Genomic DNA, 21145 nt, shown 5'->3' on the forward strand with positions numbered 1-21145 from the left:
CAGACAGTTTTAAAATGTGTCTTTCCTTTCACTTGACTCTCCAAATTTAACACATCTATATAAGCTTCTTGTACAGAATGGTTGCCTTTCTGTATCCGTCAGAAGACACCAAATCACTCTGGGAATAATTTCCTAGACCTTCTCTTCAGGAAAAAAAGTAAATCTTCTAGTTTGTAATCCTGGAAGGAAGTCATTCCCTCTCTACATCCAACAAAATATTACTTTCAAGCTGAAGAATTCCTGGTTTGATCCCCAGCCAGTACAAAAAGGGGAAGAGGTAAGAGATGGCCTGTAGCCACCTTTGTTTCCTTCATACCCCACCTCCACGCAGGTGCAGCTGAGGATGAGCCCAAAGGTATCAACTCACCCAAACTGCCAAAGATTCAGAATCCCTGAATGCAGTTTAGATCCCAGTTATTCAAATGGGAGATCCATCGCTGACATCAGCTAGTAGCAGAATCAATCAATCATATCCTATGGCTCCAAGTCAGGAAAGCACTTAAGCATAGGATTAAATCCATCCCTATTAGGGAATGCAATTAAACACATGCTTAAAATTAAGGATGGCTGTAATTGTCCTTCATGAACAAAGACACATTCCTGAACTTGGGCCTCCTTAGTCTTAGAAAAATCAGAATCTTAGTCTTGCAATGGATCTGAATCCTCTGACGTTAAAAATTTCTACGATAGACCTAAGCAGCTATAAAACTTTAAAATTAGTTTAATCTATTTTTCTGACCTCAAACACAGGTTATTTTCCACTAGCACTGGAGCAGCTCTAAAATACTCAATGTTCCATGAAAAAAGTCTTTTTCCACCGTGAGTGGCCCTGGGACAGCAAATATTATGGAAAAAAACTCCAACTCCGGATGGGACTGAGAAACACGTGTTGGGGGGGGGGGGGGGGGGGGGGGGAAGAAAAGGAATCCGCACTATAGGGTGCCCTTAAAATATTCAGTGTTCAAAAACAAATTTCCTCCAACCTTGAAAGGCCTATGAAATATTACACACCATAAAAATCTTGGCCTACTAACTAGTTGCTCTAAAACATTGGATATGTCTTCAGAAATTTTTCCCCCAGCTATGTAGAATCTCATAAAGTATTCTGTATTTCCCATTCAAAAGCAAGGCAGAACTGTGCTGGCACAAATCACATTTTGCTGCAATTCGCTAGAAGTTTACCTAACTTTAGAGGCTAAATTCACATGTCATCTTTCAGAAGAAACTGTTCTGGGGCAGTAATACACAATGAATGTCATCTGATTATTATTTATTCTACACTCACTAACACCTACAGTGGATTTAGCATAACTTACAATGCAATTTCTTTGATTGATACATCTTCATATTTTCTCCAGCAGAAGTCACAAACTGCCTTTGTATTAATCTGAATTATGCTTGAGCAATCAACTTCTAGTGAACCCTAAAAAGCCTAAACCATGCTGCTACTGAAATTACCTGTATGAATCTTGCCAACTTCACTGGGAGTAATAGCCTTGGACAGAGAGCCAGCGTGAGACATTTTGGCACTTGATAGATCGTCCAACCTGCCCTCTGATACTGTCCCATTCTCTCACAATCTTTCCAAGCTTTTACCTCTGCCTCTTCCTACCAGCCATGCAACCGCCCCTCTTCCTAGGTGGTAGCAACATCTGCCAGGATTTAGATATACTTACTGACATCTGGTGACCTTCTCAGAGGGGTTCCTGAAGCAAGACCCCTTCCCATCCCACTCTTGCTACAGCTCTGTCGGGTCCTGTTTAGTTCTCTGGCTGTCAGCTCAAAGAGAATTTGATCTTTTTTCCAGATGCAAAAGTTTAAGGCTAATATTTTTCAAAATCAGGCATTTAAAATAAGGCAACTATATTTAAGCAACTAAATAAGACGATCTGAGTTAAGTATGAACTCAGAAATGACTGCTAGACTGAATTCTGTAGTCGACCCCCAACAAAGACTTGGTTGGTGTGCAATAGGGCAATTGTGCAATTCAGCACTGTTATCAGACACCGCCCAACTGGTTACTAATTATACTCTCACCTTACTGAATAGCCGTGCTATACCACCAAGGACCCAGACATTTATGGTCATAAAGTGGATACATGCTCAAGGACTTGGAAAATAGAATTTTATCAGAAATTAAAGAACTACGCAGGAATTGCCATTCTTAGTCAGACCCGAAGTCCACTTAACTCAGCACTTTGTGTCCGATGATGGGCACCTGGGGATGTGTAGGCAAAGAGTACTAAAATCATGGCATTTATTGAATGACCTTTCCTCAATGTATCTTCATAGCTTCCAGATCTCCAGATATAGCACTTAGACCATCATGCTTGTTTCCTCCAATATTACTCTTCTCCCTACCTTTTCTAGCACTACAATATCATCTTTGAGATGAGATTAGCAAGTTGCAAACTGGATTCACCACAGCTTTAAACAACGATCAGTTTGTATTTTCTATTCTTATGTCCACTCCTCTGCCATTAGTTTTGATTTGCCTTTATGGATACCACCCAGGGAGTGTGCTGGTGTTCCCACGGAACTAACCAGCATGACTCCACAAATCTTTCTCTGAGTGGCAGTCATTCAGGTACAGCCGTGTGTACACGTCTATATTTAAGGTTATTTGTTCTATATGTACATTTATTCTGCAAATATCAATTCTGAACATCCTTTGCCCTCATTTAGCTATTAAATATTTGTGTGATCCTGTTGCAACTCTTTGCAGAGAGTTTTAGATGTGCTTAGCCTTTTTTAATTGATTCTTCAAGCTTTAGTCAACTAACTGTCCACTTTCTTTTTCAGAACTTTCATAAAAATGTTGAACATCACAAATCCCAGAACAGAGTCTTGTGACACCCTACTGGTAATCTCTCTCCACTGTAAAATTTGACCACTTGTTGCTTCTGATCATTTAATCAGGTACTAATTAACAAGCCAACCTCTTCTTTTACCCTGTAAAAATTTGTACACTTTGCCTAGGGAACTTCTCCACAGCTTTTTGCAAACTGAAGTAGGATGTATCAAGGGAATACCCACATGCTTGCTGAGCATTCCAAGAAGATTTTTGAAATCTTACCTTCCTCTAACACAACTCATCTTAACCCTTCCTGAATTAGGAATTTGATGGAAACCCCTGCTCCAATAAGGAAAGCTGGGAGAGAAAGGGAGAAACACACCATAAAAATCAATGCAGTAAACTGTTCCAATTTATGGTTTTTTCCCTCATGAACTCTGTAGGCTATATCTACACTAGCAAGTAGCAGAGGGCATCAGGAATGTGCTTTTAAAGAGACGTAGTTGGTACCAAGGTCTCAAAACACACCCAATGTGTGTTTGGATGAGGGTTGTTTTGGACTACTTGGTGAATCTTGCCTGGACTCTTGGATTCACTGCCCATTAGTATTTGGAAGGTAATAGGTATAGTGCCCAGGCACACCTTTCAGTCTAGTATATCCAAAGGGAATCAAGTTTTCAAGGTCCCAGACTGCTGCAAGACACAAAGCAAAGCACAATTAAGCTTCTGAAGTACATCTTTCAGTCCTTCCTGCTTATGCCTGATCCAAACAAAAACTCTAATGCAAATATAGTAAAAAGAAGTATAAGAGCAGAAGATCTTCCTTTTATTATACTAATTATATTGTCATTCCTTCCTCATAAAATGAATCTGTACTTACCCCTTTAAGCCTTTGAAATCCATTATTAATATCTTTTAGAAGAACACACATAAAAACCTAAAATAAATGAAGAGCCAAAATACTATATATTAAATTGCTATTTTTCTTCGCTGAGATGTCTTCTGAAGGGTTAAGCATAGAAGACAAAGAACAGCATCAAAGTTTCATTTGGCATAGTGTGGGTAAATGAAGGAACAGATGGAAAATCAAATTCTTGATTTCTCTGGACCTGTTTCAAGTTCCAATACTGAGAGTAAGTAGCTGGTCCATCTTTGTGAAACGTATGTGCAAAAAGATGACCCTGATTCAACAGGGTGTGTATTTCTCACTGTTGTTTTATCAATATGTTATTCCTAGAGAGCCAAAATTTATTCATAGGAATTCAGAATTTGGATGAAGATGGAGTTTCTACTTTTAAAAGCCTCTGTGCCAAGATATTTCAGAGATGCAATATAATGTATATAGTATAAACAATCTCAAATCAATAAATTTTCCTTCTACCCTCTCACCAGCAGGTGGCAGACAATGCATATTTTATACATATTTTCATTTTTTCCCCCTATTTTACTTCAACTTAGAACTTTCAAGGTTTCACAATAAATAGAGTCTGACAGTTTTAGTTTATTTTAGTAATAATCACAAGACGATCTTTTTTGCAAATACAATAAATGTTATCCAAGAGCAATTTGGAGCAATCAGTATTGATATTTATACCATGTGTGTTGATTGAAAAGCTCTTGGCTGTAATAATGGAATACGAATCTATCCAGAATGTTATGAATATCTTCTAGCATATGCTCGTGTGGGAGCTATAAAAGTGACTTTATTATAATTAGTGGAAAAATAGTTTTGTTATAAATTAAAAAGAGAAATTGATACTATCAGCTTCAGCAGCTTGGCTAACTTTTCTTAATCTATTCTTTGATGTTCTTCTACTTATTAGGATACGCTGCTCTTTAGCATGTCAAAGTTTTTTTCAATCTAAATGTGATTTTTGGAGTGTGCAAGAAAGACTTGCAGAAGGACAAAAAGAAACAAATCAGTAACAAGGAAAAAAGAAAAAAACCTGTAGTCAGCTGGCTAACACTACATGTAGTATTAAACTTCACATCCTTCCCCTTATAACCATCAAACAGGAGCTGTCCTGTATAACTTGACCTAATGAACCCAGAGCCCCTTAAGTGGAATATACTTAGTTCTCTTCAGGCCTTGAATGATTAAAGGGTGCATTGTACAGCCAGTAGAGGAAGTTGGGAAGTATATCTTTTCCTACAACATCACCTCCTCTCTACCTTTCACAACTGTCTTTGTCAGATTGTTGGGTAGGCTGCTCCTACTTCCAGCTGAAGTTCAGCTCTATGGCATGACATTCTCTCCTAAATGAACCATTAATTTAACATTTTGCATATGTGCAGAATTTTTATAAGTTTCAGAAAAAAAATCCCTAAATAGAACTTACACCGCTATACAGAAAATATAGAACTCAATATGTAGATGTTTTCACAGAGAAAACTATAGTTTGAACAGCTATAAAAATGTATTATAGGTTATTCAGCCTACAGAAGAAAAACGCAGAGGTCATTGCAGCCAAGAAATTTAAAAGTAATTTAAGAATTCTGCTAGAGGCATGGCACTAATATTCTTCACACACACACACAGACACCTTATTCATTAGATGGTTCTTATTCTGAAGAACTATTTTGTGGGCTAGCAAGAGCCCAATAGATCAGATGTATCTGCTTGACACCACCGAGAAATCTGCATGTGTAACGTCTGCGTAGAAGGATCCTGAATAAGTATGTAGCAGAATGAGAAGAATAAACAAAGTCTTATCTAGTTAATACTTTGCTCAGGACAGGCAGAGAAGTTGTCATCCACAAAGAAAATGCATCCTTCTTTCTGAGCATTTATTCTGAGCACTCATGAGGAAGGGCTGTGAGGAAAAGGTGCTCCAGATCTAGCCAACATCTCCCTGACACTAAAAGAAGGGCTCTCATAATTACAGTTCATTCTAGAGATCCTCAGCTGATAGACAGTCACATGCAATCACTGTCCAATGGTATTTTTACTCTCAATATTAATTGTAAGGATTTGCAGCGCGCTATTACTCCAAGAAGGCAAGAGATTATCACTGTAAATCAACATGTCTGGTGAGGAGAAAAGGACTCTTACAGACTCACATTGCCTGTTGGTAGGAACAGAACTTTTAGAGTGCACAGAAATATTAGTACTTTTTCTGATTCAAACTCTTGCTTGCCTGATAATTCACACGATGTTTTATCAACATTCGCAACAAAGTTCTCATCCTACTACACTGCAAATGGACATATTTTTGGGTCCCATCTATTAGACAAACATTAGCATAAAGTGCTGTGAAGTTCAATCTTGTAAAGTCACTGGTTTATTACTTTTCATTAAAGAAAGGAGATCAGAAAAACTCTGCTTACATCATTGCATTAAGTTTTTCTGCTTCTAGGCTTAGTGACATTTTAAGACATGCAAGCTCTATTTTATTCACAAACAGTAATACTTACTTCCTTGGCAATGACAGGAAATAAAGCAATTAGATAAATCATTTTTTAGGTCAACACTGGTGTCTTAGCATAACTAAAGTTTGGCCCACAGATACAGACAATTCTAAAGCATTTGGAAATCTACAGTCCCATGTGAAAATATTAATTTATATTTAAATTGCTAACTGCTTACCCATCCCAACAATATTAATATTAACAGTGTGACATTAACTCTCTGCTGAATTTGAGATGTAGGTCAGTTATACATAGAGTTGCCAAACTATAGTTGGAAAACATTACTTCATCAAAGAATTAGCCGTGGTACAACAGTGAATAGCAGAGCCACATGTCCTAATACATGTCAGCCTGGCGCCACTATTGTACGCAGAACTATTTGCATATATATATATTTCTATCACTACTCTGGTTCAGTATCAGCACGCCTTCTGATATGCAATTCCCCCGCAATACGAATGCGAACAGCACACTGACTTCTCTGTCTCTCTTTGCACTCAGCTGCAATGTTCGTTGTTATTGGCAGTTTCAGACATCTTCTTCAACAAGGCACAAAAGGCTGACCTCAGCTTATTAAATATTTGACAGAATATTGCCACTGTGAGTTAAATCTTACAATTTAAACTTAACAGATAGTAATGATGAGATTAAAAAAAAAAAATCTACCTTTCCAACAAAGGACTAGAAAATAAAATGAAGCAGTGAACTACTTAATGCACGTAGCTTCGGATTAACATTAATGCTGCTCCACTGATGTTGAGCTAGAAAATATCTATATGCTCTCATGGCTCGGCACTTTTCTTTGTTTTCCTACTGCAGCTGCAGACTGATGGCTCTAAAAGGTAAGTTTACTTCACTGTCAGGTTTAAAGTTCTATTAAGCTGTGGCTGGAGATTTCATTTTCGGTTTTAACAATAGTCTAGACATATGTGCATCTCAAATAGGGATAAGGAAAATTCTCTGATGAGCAAGTCAGCTGGCCACGCTTGCTATTGCAGCAAGATTGTCATTCACTCTGGTGGGCTTTGAGCTCTGTAGTGGAGCCTCAGACCACTTCGTGGAAAGAAAAGTACTTTTAAAGGAAAGTCTGTTTGAACATGTACACGTGTGTGTAAATTAAACTGACAGACAGAAAAGAAATAGGACTGGTGTGGGTGACATGCCTAATATAAAATGACTAATGATCAATGATTTTCTGCCTTCACTGGTAATTTCTTTCAAGATGTAAGGTAAACTTCAGAATCCATCATTACAAGGAACTTCAGTTCTTACTTACCTTTCACTGGACATTCAACCATAATATTTGCTCCAATTCTTGCCATGATTGTACCTCCAACAACTGCTGAGAGACTGCTGGCTTCCAGATTTGTAACATTGAACACAGAGGACAAGATGACAGGAACCTCTTTGAAATTAAAGAGATAATCAGTTTTAGAAGCTTTATTTGACTTTTAAGTATAGATCCTGAATTTAAATTCATCATGTTTGGAACAGAATTCAGCTTGCAAAACAGTAGCCAGAAAACACAGGTGGGATAGATACAAGCAGACTGAGTTCACACCTGCTGTGGTTTTAGAGCAACAAGACCATCTTACTGCTACCTATTAAATCGGGCAGAGTTTCATGGATCACTAACAAAAGAAACTATTTCACAGGGAAGGGGGGATGGGTACTTAAGTGTAAAAAAAAAAAAAAATTTAAAAAAATACATGTCCAATTCTGTGGATGTTTGGATGTTTCAGTCTTACCTGCACGCAATAGCAATGACGTTTCCATATCAAAACCAAAGTCATTAACAACCAGGCATCCATATGTACCAAGTTCCTTTTGAGTAGGATTCTGAATCCGCACTTTTCCAATGGTGTCCAGGATCACCCTGTAGAATATTCAAGGAAAGACAAGGGTTACTACCCTGGGACAAACACAGCTGAATCTTCTTGCAAGAGTTACAGATACAGCAGCAAAACTCTTTTTAGGAGTTTACCATTCTAGACCAGCACATGCAGTAGCAGTTCTGCCTCCTCTTTGGTGACAAAGGGGACTGCTAAGGATACTTGCATGGAAGATTCTTCAGATATCCTTTTTCTACAAAGCTGTGTCCTTGTTGCAGCCCTTTGGAGGACAGCGAGTTTGCTACTACAAACCAGAATCCCTCAGGAACAACAGCATGAATAAATCAGACTACCAGAATTAAAAGTATTAGGCTTGGCAAGAAATCCATCTCTGCAGAGCAAGCTTGGTTTTCAGCAGGATTGGGGAATTAACAAATGCATGTTCTAATCTGACCTCCAAATTACTGTAGTGGGGTTTTTTTTTATATATTATCATCATTAAAGCTTAAGTCTTCCACCAAAAACTCACAGGTGACTTGAATACTTTTCCTGCCTTCTGAGGTGCAAGATATGAGAGAGAGAGCATCACAGGCTGGGGAAGAGGCTGAAAATAGTGGCCTGGACTTTCCCGCCTTTTTACCTTTCTCAGCGGTAAGTTATATAAGTTCTGCCACACACTCATCACATCCAAAAAAAACCTGTAGCTCTGGCATTCTCCCACACTGAGCACACTTACAAAAGTAGGAGATACACAAAAACAAGCCACATCATGCATGTCTCCAGTATGGCCTTCTTTTACGAACACGAGAGATAAACAGACCATTTACCTCCTCACATTCTTTTTCAGATGTAATGCTATTAACATCACTGGCTTTTGAGTACACATACATATGGATTTGTGTATAGGAAACCTTACTGTGAAAAAAATAGGGAAGAAACCTACTTTGCCAATGTATCCCTTAAGTGCAAGAATATCAGTCTGGGCTAAAATTAAGGCAATTTATGAAAGTAGACATTAGTAATCAGATACTCATGAATAAACAAAACACCATCATGTCCAAAAGCTGAAAGTATCACTTGCAACAAATTAATGGGAAATTATGCGTATTTCACAAAATAAACATAACTGGTGGGAGCTACATGGTTCCAAAAACATTTGCACTTTTAAAAATGGCTTAGTTTTGATGTCTTTGCTTTAATTGATAGCCCTGCAGAAGTATATTTTTCTTGGCAGTGCAGTTAATCAGTTAAGTATGCTGAGAAATATCCGAAAGCGCCTTTATCATTTCAGAATCGTTTTTTTCATTACTCAAGAGCTAGCTATAATTCCAAGAGGCTCACACATGAGGTTAATGTTAACATTATCAGGTGAGCTTCTAATTTATCAGCATTGAAGTATTTGCTCAGTCTTGAGCAAATATCTGAATATAACACACACTTGCTGTACTTGTTCTTCAAGTATAATTCCCAAATCTGATGGTAATACAGGTCCTTTATTATTTTGTATTCAACTGTCCTCAACAGAAATATTTGCAAATTCTAATGTATTTTAAAAAATCTGTAACAGCTCATTCTTTCTTTTTAAACTGAAGTTATGCAGCTACAGTTATACCTAAAGAATTACGGTGTGGAAGGATGGTGAGGGTACCAGTGATATTTTCCATCCTTAAAATAGGTAAGAACGAAGCCTTCTTTTAATCTATACCATGGCAGAAGTTTTTAATGTGTTCCCACTGTATTTGAAATCCAAACAAATCCAATGGACTTCTTAATTTGAGTATAAATCTGTTCATTTTCTGCTGCAGCTGAAATGATTAAGGCAGATCACAAAATACAGTTAGGACATCAAAAACGCTTCGCCTAGTAAAAAAAGTCAATCGTCCCATAATATTATGGAAATGGACATACACTTGGATGTTTGTAAAGCCAAACAATGTGACAGACACTTGAAAGAAAAAAAATACTTAAATAAAAAGATGGAAGGCACAGTATTCATGCTTATCTCATTTTTACAACAGTATGTTTTAATATTGCACAGCACGGTGGAATTTTACAGTTGATAGTGACATAAAGTCATTCAAAAATAAAGAAGGTATTTACTTACTTCTCAGAGGCTTTTAATGTCTCGCCATCTTTTGTCCAAGTATATTTCACTTCACTAATACCAGCTGTTTCACACAGCAGGTTGACAGCATGAGTATTCTTGGTCAGAAAAACTGTATTTCCAATTCGTACAGTTACCGTTTTGTTGAAGGAAACTCGAGGAATTTCCTTTTGCCTCATAATAACTGGAACCTTCTGGTCAAACATTAACTTATCAACAGTTTTTGTGCTGAAACGTTCAGATTCATTTGGTGATTTGCCTGCGAGTTTTGAGGCAAGTTTCTCATCCTGGGCCCCCTTCCATTTTTCAGTAGTTGGTTGTGGAGGTCTAGACAATTCAGCGACTAATTGATAAATGACCTGGGATGCCAAGTCATCACTGACTTCTCCAGTTTCAATGAGCTGGCTCATGTTCGTTATCAGTTCTTCAAACTGCACAGTGTCCATGCTGTAGGCACCTTGGAGAACTGCTGCCTCCAGTCGTTTATTCTTGAATTCACGAGAGCTGAAGTCTTCTGCTGAATTACTCCCAAAGGCTTCAAGATTTCGCAAAAATGGCTGATCATTTACTTGCCTGTCACCCAGATAGAGCTCATTCTTCTTACTCCACATTTGCCACATTTTGCTCATTTTATGCCATTTGGCCCCAAAGCTGTTAGCCTCATTGTGATCTGTGTTACTGGTCTCACTGGCATGTTTTCTAAGATTTGGTGGTTCTATCAATCTGTTGTCAGTACCAATGAGCTTGAGTACAAATGTTTCATGCACAGAGCCTGCAATACACCGGTACACACCAATATCAGTAGCTTCAAGACTATGTATTTTCAGTGAGCCCGACTTAGTGATGCCAAGTCTTTTAGAGTTTTGTAAGTGTTGTCCATCTTTCTCCCACCGGATAAGTGATTTCTGGAACCTTCGTACAGGGCACTTAATTACAACAGATGTTTTTGGAAGTAAGTAGGCTCGGCTTCCTATGGTAAAATTAATGCGCTTCTCTTGTCTCGTTTGAATATAGACTCGGTGAATGCTGACAATCTGAGGTCCATGAGCAGAATACTTTTCTGGAAGCTTTGGTTTAATCTCTGAAAGAAAACAAAGTGTTGAAAAGTATCTAATCATTGGCACTCATGCTTACAAAATGTGCTTTTCACAGAATGCTTGACAGAGCTTTTCCTGACTTTGTTCAAGTCAGATTGCAACATGCTGAGCTTTTATCTGAGTCACAAAAATGCAAAAATATGAACAACATGAAACCATAACATTCCCCTGCTCCAGCCAAGAATTCCATTGCTTCTTCCCCAAATCTCCTAACAATAAAAAGATACAGGCAACGTATACCTTTATGAAGGACATAGGTGGTGCATACGTACATAAATGCATATATACATGTATTATATAATATATTAATTTATACCATACATGCAATCCTATTATGATTGTTTTTCCAAATGCTGCCTCAGAAAGGCCAGGCATGACAGGAATGGAAAAAGTGAATCAAAAAAATTTGAACACATTATCACTTTCCCCACATTTGAGCACTGTCGGGTGCAGAATGACCTAAATAAAACAAAGCCTATCCACAAAGTAAGGCTCCCCCTTGACTGTTATTTAAATTGCTGTCTGGCCATGCTGGTTGTCTGATTGAGTCAAGCCAAGTTGATAGCAACACAGGAGGTGAAAGAAACAGTCAATGAAGACACAGTACACGCAACACGCAAAGCCACCCTGTAATCATTGGCTGAGGGTAATTTCTTTAGGTTGAAAGATGAGTTGCTCACTCTGTTGTGCCAAGAAAGTAGGGAGGGAAGGGAGGAAAGAGAGAAATAAGTCAAAATTGTGAGAGGTTGAATATAGTAATCAGATGAATTGATGAAAGTAGACAATAACAGCATAAAGTTCATGCAGACTGGGTATGGAGACACTGGGTATTATGAAGCTCCTCCTGTGTTCTGCTGCAGGCACTCGGATGCTGAAAGGTTTCTAGGGAGCTGCCTGAATGAATACCACCACAGGCAGGCTTTCCCAGCCCTGGCTGGATAGGCACACTGGAGACACCACCAGAATGACCGCAATGCTTCAAATACCACTGTGTTGACTCACTGCTGGCAACCACTGTGCCCCACTTTGATCAGGAGAACTAATCTTACTAAGCAAAACCTAGGTAGGTGAGAAACAAAGCACTGTAGGAGGTGTGGAGCAAGGCCACGCGCCCCCTGAATTCGTTCCATGCAAGATGAAATTGGCCAGCTGGGAAGAGTCGGAAACACTCTGCATTGGTGCTAGAAAACAATCCAATTGTGTTTGGTGACCCAGCCTTTTGGTATGTGACAGAGAAAAAACTCAGAGCCTGCAGAATGAGTTGATGAGCCAGGAAATGGACACACAAATCAAAATGCTTCTCAGCGTACCTGAACCTGAAATCATCACTACTCTTCCACTTGGTAGGTACATAAATAAAATGACAACTACACTGATGGCACACAAATGATACTTGAAAAACTGCATGCTCCTTATATACATATGCTTCAAATACGCTGTGAAGAAATAGGTGAAAAGCTAAATGCTTCAAGCATTCAATAAGTGTGTACACTGTACGAACTACACCCTAGAGTGCATTCTTATGCTTATAAAACAAAATGGTTATTTTCAATGCTTTGGGTAATGAGTTCAGACCTGTGGGGATATCATGGTTTCATAATTACACAGCTTTTAAATCTGTATTCATTATCCAGATACATGGTTCCCTCAACCATTTCACATGGTACAACAAATAAATTGCTTTAGGCACTCAGTTTACTAAAATTATTAAAGTAGCGTCCTGTTTTTAATAAGTTATTGGGCCCAAAATATTTATTTTTAGGGAAGTGTTCCAGTATTAAATCTTCCATTTCCAAAATCCAACTTACAGACACAGTAAGTGTAACTTTAAACACACAAATTAAAATACTTCAGGCTGTGGTCTGTTTACACTAGTAATTCCAACATGGAATTAAACCCAGTGCATACTTATAAATATGTTAACAAGTCTCATCCATTTCATTTTTTTAAAAAAGAAAGACCACTAGCTCTCATTAGCAGTTCAACACTAAAGGGTGTGTATATTTTTACTGGTGACTGGTGAGCGAGGCTAGGAGTGAAACAAAGTTCAGCCTTGTGGATGGCAGGCCATATAAATATATAAGGTCATATGAATATATGAGGCCACATAAGCATGTGTTTTGTAGACCCTTAGTATCATCCAAACTTGCAGCTGCTGAGGTAACAGACTGTTTGGGAATGGTATTTTTTCTAGAAGGTAAATCTTGCTTAAGGATTAGATCGTATTGGAGCCATTGGACCTCATTATCACCTGATACAAATCCATCTGTGTCTATGACCTCTAACGGTCCTCTACAGCTTTAGCTGGGCCTCAGGTCCTGGTGACCTCAGGGCTAGACTGGCGTTATTTCCTATTTCTCAGAGCCCACAGTCAGGAATGTTTCTGACTTAATAGGGCTTATTAAGTAGAAAACAGCTACAATTACTAGTCCCAGAGTAAAAGATTGTCTAAAAAGCCTCAGCACTGTCATGAGAGTAAAAAAATGGAGCTCATCTGAGCCACAGAAGTATAATCTTGAGGAGGCGCATTCAGAAACACTGCTCTCAAAGGCAAGAACCCCTAACAGCAGACATGCCATGCACTACACTACTCTTCACTGAGCCCACTTCACTCTTTATAGCCTGCCATCTGCCTGTCCTACAGCCACGCTACGTTCCTGCCTTCTATTCACTCCCCCTTCAAGGCAGCCTGAACCCATGGCTGCGGCAGGAGATGCCTCCTGCATGTTCCTGTGAATCCAAAGCCTGCTGCTGCCACTGCCCTGGCTCCTTCTGCAAAACCCAGACTGGAACCATGGGTAGGGCCTTACCCTGCCCTCCTGTTGCATAGCCGGGGCATTGCCAGGCAGATCCGAGCTGCAAGGGCTCCCCTGTTCCAAACAGCTGTGGAGATGAAGGGAGAGGACAGTGATTCTCTTTTATGACTTTGATCTGCACCCATTCAGTACATTGCATTCCCTCTGCAGTCCACTGTCCTGCTTTCCTGGCACTGTGGTGGAAGCTGACAATGTAACTTTAATATCAGTCTGTGCTAAGCAATTTGCAAACCAGCTACACTGCCATTCAACTATCCACAATTAATTAAATTCAGATAGATATGCAGCTCAAAATATTTTATTAAACCTTATGCCAAGGACATTCCTGAAAGTCCACAGGGCTTTATTTAAGTGGAGTTTTGAACCTCAGGATTTTGGCATGTTAATCTGAAATGCAGGCCAGGAAAATAAGTTTCATATTATGTATGAATCAGTAATTATTCTATTTCTTATTTTGTTTTGTGAATAATTTTTAAAGCAAAGCTTCAAAATGTATAAAGTAGCCATTTCTTGACAGCACTATGAATTGGGTTAAATCACATCAATCTCTGTGATCAAAACCAGGCCATTCATAAAGCCTTTTGTTTTTTTCCCACCTCAAAACTAAAAACTCTCCTTTTTTCCTTTCTTTTCAGTGCCCTGCTCCCCAAACCTACAAACGAATACCCTCCTTTATAAAGGAAGGAGAGCACAGGTTCAGACTTAAGGAACCTGCATTTAGAACTGCCTGCTCCAAATTGAACTTCCTCTATACCAGTAAGGTATTTCCATCAGTGTTGTACATATGCAATTAGTGCAACTACCATCAGTATCATAACCCGATTGTGCCCAAATTGTACAATTCCTATAGACAGCTTCTTCTGAAGAGATTTTTATAGAGACAGTAATAAAATACTGGATTTTTTGAAGAGTGTCTGTACTGTCATCACTTCCTGCAAAGCTCATGAGACTGGGATTCTCATTTCTACAAGATACAAATTATACCTGAAGTTACCACTGGCACAGAATTTCAGGTTTTGAATTCCACCACACTGAGTGCAATGTCCAGCGTAATGCAAATGTACAGTGAAAAGAGAAGCCAGAACTGGATTCTTATCTTTTCTAATGTCCTTTGTAATTTATACTCAATTTACGGATTTTTTTTTTTTCCTTCAGTTGGGATAGCATAAAGTCTAAAGGAAAAAGCAGATCAAACGTAGGTAAGTATGAGGGTGAGAGGTACGTACCATTAAAGTGTATTCAAAAACTTCTTCATTAGATCATAACCTTTATTTCTGACTGGCAGAAAAAAAATTTAAAACAATCCTGTTATTACTGGTCTAGTAATTATGACACTCAGTTTATGCCAGATAGTGATGTTGAGAAAGTACAGGGAGATGAGTGAATTAACCCATATACAGACTTTTCTTTATAAATACATCATTCCAAATTAGCAAGAAACTACATAAAGTAACATACTTACTGTTACAGGCATTCATCTGACAAGACCTTACAAGCAGTGAAGGAGACAGACCACTACACATTGATCCATTTAATGTGACATATTGGCCTTTCGCTGTTAGGTTTTGGCAGGCAAGTTTCCTTCTCTGGATTCCAACACCGCAGCTTACTGAGCACTGTGAAAGGAAGGATGCAGTCAAACTAAACTTAGTGTCTCACACCACACATGCTAATTTTAAACTAGTTTGCTTTCAGTTCTTTTTTCTTCTGAGCAAGAGTGAATACGCTCTAGTTCAGATGCATCTTTGTGTTATACAGACATTAAAGTCTCTTCACTTTTCCAGGCAATAAGAATATAAGATAGATAATTTGTTCCAGCAAGCAACTCAGGAACAATTAAAATAACATGACAGTATCTCTTTATGTCCAACCATGGGCAGAACAGAGCAATGAGATCTAGTATCTAAGAGAAAGAATTCGGCATATTCCAAACAGTCTGTGTCAAGTCTCTCAACCCTGTCTCCTAATTTGTATTGAATGAACCTTTAATTGCAGCTTCTAAATTCACTTTTATAAATCTTTTTTGAACAGGGAGTGGTAGGCAAGCTTGCATTAAATGGGAAAGGAGGAGGACATATTCCAGAATAATGTAAAGATTCGCTTTTTGGAAGCTGTACTATGAAATAACCAATAGCTAAACATGTCTGGTAGGATGCCTGCAATGCATTACAGACTGTCCTTCAGCAACTCAAACATAGCTCAGGAGGGGGATGTGATCATTCTGGCTGTAGGCAGGTATTAACTGCAACTGTATGCCCAGTTTACTCCAGGTACATGCCTTGAGAAACCTTCAGCTACCCTGTGAATTTATTACTCCAAACATCTTACTCACCCAAGCAGAAATCTTTAGAGCTCATGTTGCAACTGAAGGTTTTGGTTCACCCCTGTTGGGGGCTGCTTACCTTGGACCATTCTCCTACGACTAGCTGAGGAGGACAATCAACTTTTGCACATGGTTTACTAGTTGCCAATTTAGGTTCCCGGCAGGTGTCATCAGAGTGTTTCAGGAAACTTCCATCTGTCAACAGCTGCTTACAGTACACTTTGCGGGTCTGAATCCCTCCTCCACAAGTACGTGAACACTAAGGAGAAGAGAACATAGCATGTACACCTGCGTGGACATCTGTGCTCACTCATCACACTTATTTGACACAAACACTGTATAAGCTTCTCCCCTCCAATTACGCTCTCTTGAAAAATGACATCTACTTTTAATTAAAAAGCAAGCAGCATAGAGAAAATTCTTCTGTTAAAATGTTCAGCTAATATATTAGAGATGATGAGAACCTAACTCCTAAGTTAAAAAGTCACACCACCTGAATGCAATTAAGTAGTAGAAATCTTAAAGAAAAACATCCATCTTACACATAGGTCTGCCTACGTCTCACATCAGTTAATGTATCTGGTGGGAGTTTAGGAAACTTTGTCCTTGAGACAAAAAAAAATGAAGCAATGTCTCCAAAAGCAAGTTACTGCATTTGCTGAGCTTAGTAAGAGAGGTGATGTCTAGAGTAACTGGTGTCCAGCCTTCTGAAATCTTAAAAAGGACTTTCCACCTCATCCTGTGACTATCCATTGGTATAGCTGTCAAAAGTAGTATTTTTGACCCTGATTTAGTTTGTTCTAATGAAATCAGTAGAAACACTTACATGCCAAAGTTTAGGAGCTACCTTCCATGTTATTCCAGCTAGAGAAGTTAAAGTATGCTGCCAGAGGAATACATTTAAACTACTTCTGTAACTCCATCATACCTGTTGCCATTCCTCAACATGCCAAAGAGGGGGACAATCAATCTGGTTACAAGCTTGTAAAGAATGAGGCTTTTTGTCTTTGCAGTCTTCAGCAGCAACAGCAGATCCTCCCGGCTGCTGGCAGTACACATCTCTCGTCTGTATCCCAACCCCGCACGTAGCCGAGCAGCGTCTCCAGGGACCGCTTTGCCACCTGTTCCAACCACACAGCCAAAAGCTCATGTTTTAGCAACTCGCCTCAGATTGGGGAAGGAGCAATCATACCCAAACAGACCCCAGCAAAAAGTAACTGAAGGCATGTTGATAGATGGCTAAAACATCCCTTTGGTTTGGCTATAATGCAAAATTATAAACTAGATTTATAAACTTGCAGGTAACAAGGAAATGCAGAAGTTATTAACAATGAAGTAATAAAGAGTCATTTCCAGAAAATTTCCACTCCAGCATTTACTTCCAGAATGCTCCTCATAAAAAAAACAGCCTGTTGGCAACCTTCTGACATTTACATTTATAAACGTAAATATATAAATAGTCCTTTCTTACATTTACAAAACTTCCTTTAAATGTATATATGTTTTCTATAAAACATCCTGTTCCTGTTAACTTCTTCCCTACATTTTGCAAGAGGAAGTTTCTGCAAACATGTAGAAACAATATGCAAAGGATCAGGGACATCAGAGATCAAAAGTGGGTAAATAAGGCAAGTGCGTGTCAAAATTTCACATATGGCCCTTTCAAGTGAGCAAATTAGCTAGGTTTTCTTGGATTTGGACTGGGTTTGTTCTTTTCCCAGGATCTCCAAATAAACATAAGAAGCCATAAGAACTATGTGGGGCTACTAAAGAAGCATGAAATTAAAATAACTTTAAATCACAATTATTTTTTTTCATTCAGTAAGGATAGAAAGTAAATATTCTGTTTTTTGTGAAATTGCCTTACAATTTTCCTTGTACCACTAGAAGAATTAAGGCGGTTTTTCCAACTCTGGCAAATATCTACACAGAAGAGATTTATTTCAGAAAATGTTCCTTATTTTATTAGTGAGATGTGAAGAATGGAAAAGGAGTGAACAAGACCAAAAAAAAACCCCAATCCCAAAACCTTGTTAAAGACAGTAGTGAAATTTCATCCCAAAGCAAGACCACAGTCCTGCAATCTGAACCCTGAGAAAGCCAATGTTTATTTAAGTCCTATTAACCCTTTCTTTGCCACAGTATGATTTCATTATTACAGTGTACCTCGGAGGGCAAAGCTTCATATTGCAAATACGAGTCATTGGTGGTGGTCTCTTGGAATTGTCACAAAGGGTTTCATTGACGGCTTGTTTTGTCTCTACATGCAGACACATTGCAATGGCTTCTTGTGTTCCTGAATTAAAAAGGAAAATTCTCATGAAACACTGAAGAAGGGAAGAGATTTCTGTAAAGCTTTCTGTTGAATAATAATAAAAAAACTTCAAACACTGAATTAGATAGCAGGCTTAAAAGTAACATCTCAAGTCAAAAGGAACACAGAAATAGTTTATATATTTAATGCTTAAAATATATTTGTGAATTATATCTAGCATTTTACTTCTGGGGTATTTAAAAGGCTTGATTTGACATTCTACCTCTCTGAAAACCAGCAGAAAATAGGCTTCTCTGTCTCTCCACCATTGGATGCTACATCTGCCTGGTTCTGTAGTGGTCCCAAGCTAACTACTGGTTTCACTGCCAAAATCAGGGTAAAAGTGATTCCTTCTCACTTACCCTGACTTTAAGGAGCTAAAGATCTGGCAAAAAATGTAATAAAAATGCAGAAAACTTGCAAAACTATAGTCAGCAGAATGGCTGACTAAACTCAGAACCTTTCTCATGGGGCGAAGAGGTGCGATAGTTTTGCTGAAGGCGGCGAATCTGACGCAGCCTAGAGCTTTCCTCGCTCGTGACCATTCTTGGCACCTTCTGATCTGCAGCTCTTGCTACCTGGATCTTATTACTGAAGCATGAAAGATTACGAATACTCAAATTTCTATGAGTCAAAATGAAACATAATCTAAGTTTGCTTTAAAACAAGTCAGCTTAGTGAATACACATTTTGTGAACTACTTTTATTTTAAACCTAAGTAATTATCCAAATTTATATATCATATTTTTTAGTATGAAAGCCTTGCTCAATTTCAAAGCTCACTTGCATGCACATGAAAGACAAGATGGTTTGTGATGTACTCGGGGGGTCCCGTGTATCTGAGACGTTCTATATAAGCAGTGCTAATGATCATAATCCTGTAGAACAATAAAGCACTGAAATAATAGAATACCTATTTTTTGTTTCCAGGTAAAAATGGCTTTTCAAGAGACATAGTTTAAAGAATTTAAATCCATTTCCTTCCTATCTTTACTTATCTCCAGTGATTTTGTAAGGATACAAACTTGCTTTCAGCAGCAGGCTATATTTCTCCTCTTATGATCAACTTCTAAGGTTTCAAAGGGAGTTATATTTTTAACTAGAAACCTTCAGTAACTACTTCACGGTATCACCCATGACATTACTTCAAAACATCACCACTATTGTTACACAAAGGCTACTACAACTATTCCTGCTTCTGCGTCAACCGTGCACCATGGTTTCTTGGCACTGTAGATCATTAGCCATTCTGATTTCAGTGGGCTTGATGAAATATCCTACACTGAAAGTTTCATCTCCATGCCAATGGTCCATATTTCTCTCCTTTACAACACATTTGTGAGCACTGTCATTATTTTCATAAACCAAAGCTGTTCCTTCCACCTATAAACAATTCTGATGTAGTCTAGCATATCAACCAGCACAGGCCACAATCCCTCTTTGTGACACTTGAACCAGTCCAACAATTTCAGTCACTTCAGCAGGAGTAGACCAGCAGTAATTTTCACAATAATGTAGATTCCAATTTCTTTCAGGCTCTCTGGTACACCTCTAGATCCCCTCAGGGACTTGTTTTCAGTTCAGAAAGACCTTGTTATATGAATGTTTTGACTACATCTACAAAGTGATGAATTTTTATAGAACAGAAGACCTGACCTTAAACGTGATTGACAACCTATTCAGTTCTCATATATCAAAGTATTGATAATTACATTAACATAGAATACATGCACTGAATAAAAAGTATTTTACTGGCAATCTGAGAATAAACTTTTAATAACAGATACCATGACTAGAACGCAGACATCAAAATGCCCAAGGATGACAAACCAATAAATAAACATTTTTTCTAGAACTGTACTATTTTATTGCAGACTAACAACCAAGGGAATCAAACATTTTCTGTCCAATTGATCCCCATGTGTTTAACAGGAGCAGCTTCCCTGTCCCCTTACATAGGAAATGCACATCTGACTGTCTACAGGAGAGAAATAAAGATTTAGAAATTGTGTTCTGACAGAATGACATTACCAGACAAACAATCAAGCACGCATCAAGCATCCATATAATCTCTATTTTAGGTCAAAATCTACCCTGTGCTACCAACCTTCAGTTTCGCTGACTCCACTGTGTTCCTGTGGGAAAACCATGCTCAGAGGTGATGTTGCTCTGGAACAGCTTGAGATAAGTAGTATCTTCTTAATATCTCACAGAAAGGAGGGGAATGCAATGAGATTCCTTTCAGACCATATATGCTGGCAATAATCCCATGGGAACTTTTTACCTCCATGTTATAAAAACTGAAGTGGTCAGCCAAAGGAACAAAAGGCATGTCATACCAGGTGATGGTTTTTGACTGCAACATGCCACCTGGAGTTCATTAAACCACTTCTGCCTTGCAGCATGACCTACCTAGCTTTAATTGTGTTACCAGAAGAAAATGTCGATATGTGGTAT

General features: G+C 38.5%; 1 protein-coding gene across 1 annotated transcript in view; it reads right to left on the reverse strand.

Annotated features, from left to right (window-relative positions):
* ADAMTSL3 (ADAMTS like 3) overlaps positions 1-21145 on the reverse strand; it is a 186911-nt gene that overhangs the window by 18219 nt on the left and 147547 nt on the right. The window contains exons 16-22 of the mRNA XM_074880017.1: positions 18541-18670; positions 17303-17495; positions 16454-16633; positions 15514-15667; positions 10139-11219; positions 7951-8078; positions 7479-7607 (exon numbers count right to left, since the gene is read on the reverse strand). Of these exons, the coding sequence (XP_074736118.1) occupies positions 7479-7607; positions 7951-8078; positions 10139-11219; positions 15514-15667; positions 16454-16633; positions 17303-17495; positions 18541-18670 (1995 nt within the window). The remainder of the gene's footprint in view (positions 1-7478; positions 7608-7950; positions 8079-10138; positions 11220-15513; positions 15668-16453; positions 16634-17302; positions 17496-18540; positions 18671-21145) is intronic.

The sequence above is a fragment of the Strix uralensis genome, chromosome 11 (genome assembly GCF_047716275.1).
Source record: "Strix uralensis isolate ZFMK-TIS-50842 chromosome 11, bStrUra1, whole genome shotgun sequence".
Classification (NCBI taxonomy): domain Eukaryota; kingdom Metazoa; phylum Chordata; class Aves; order Strigiformes; family Strigidae; genus Strix; species Strix uralensis.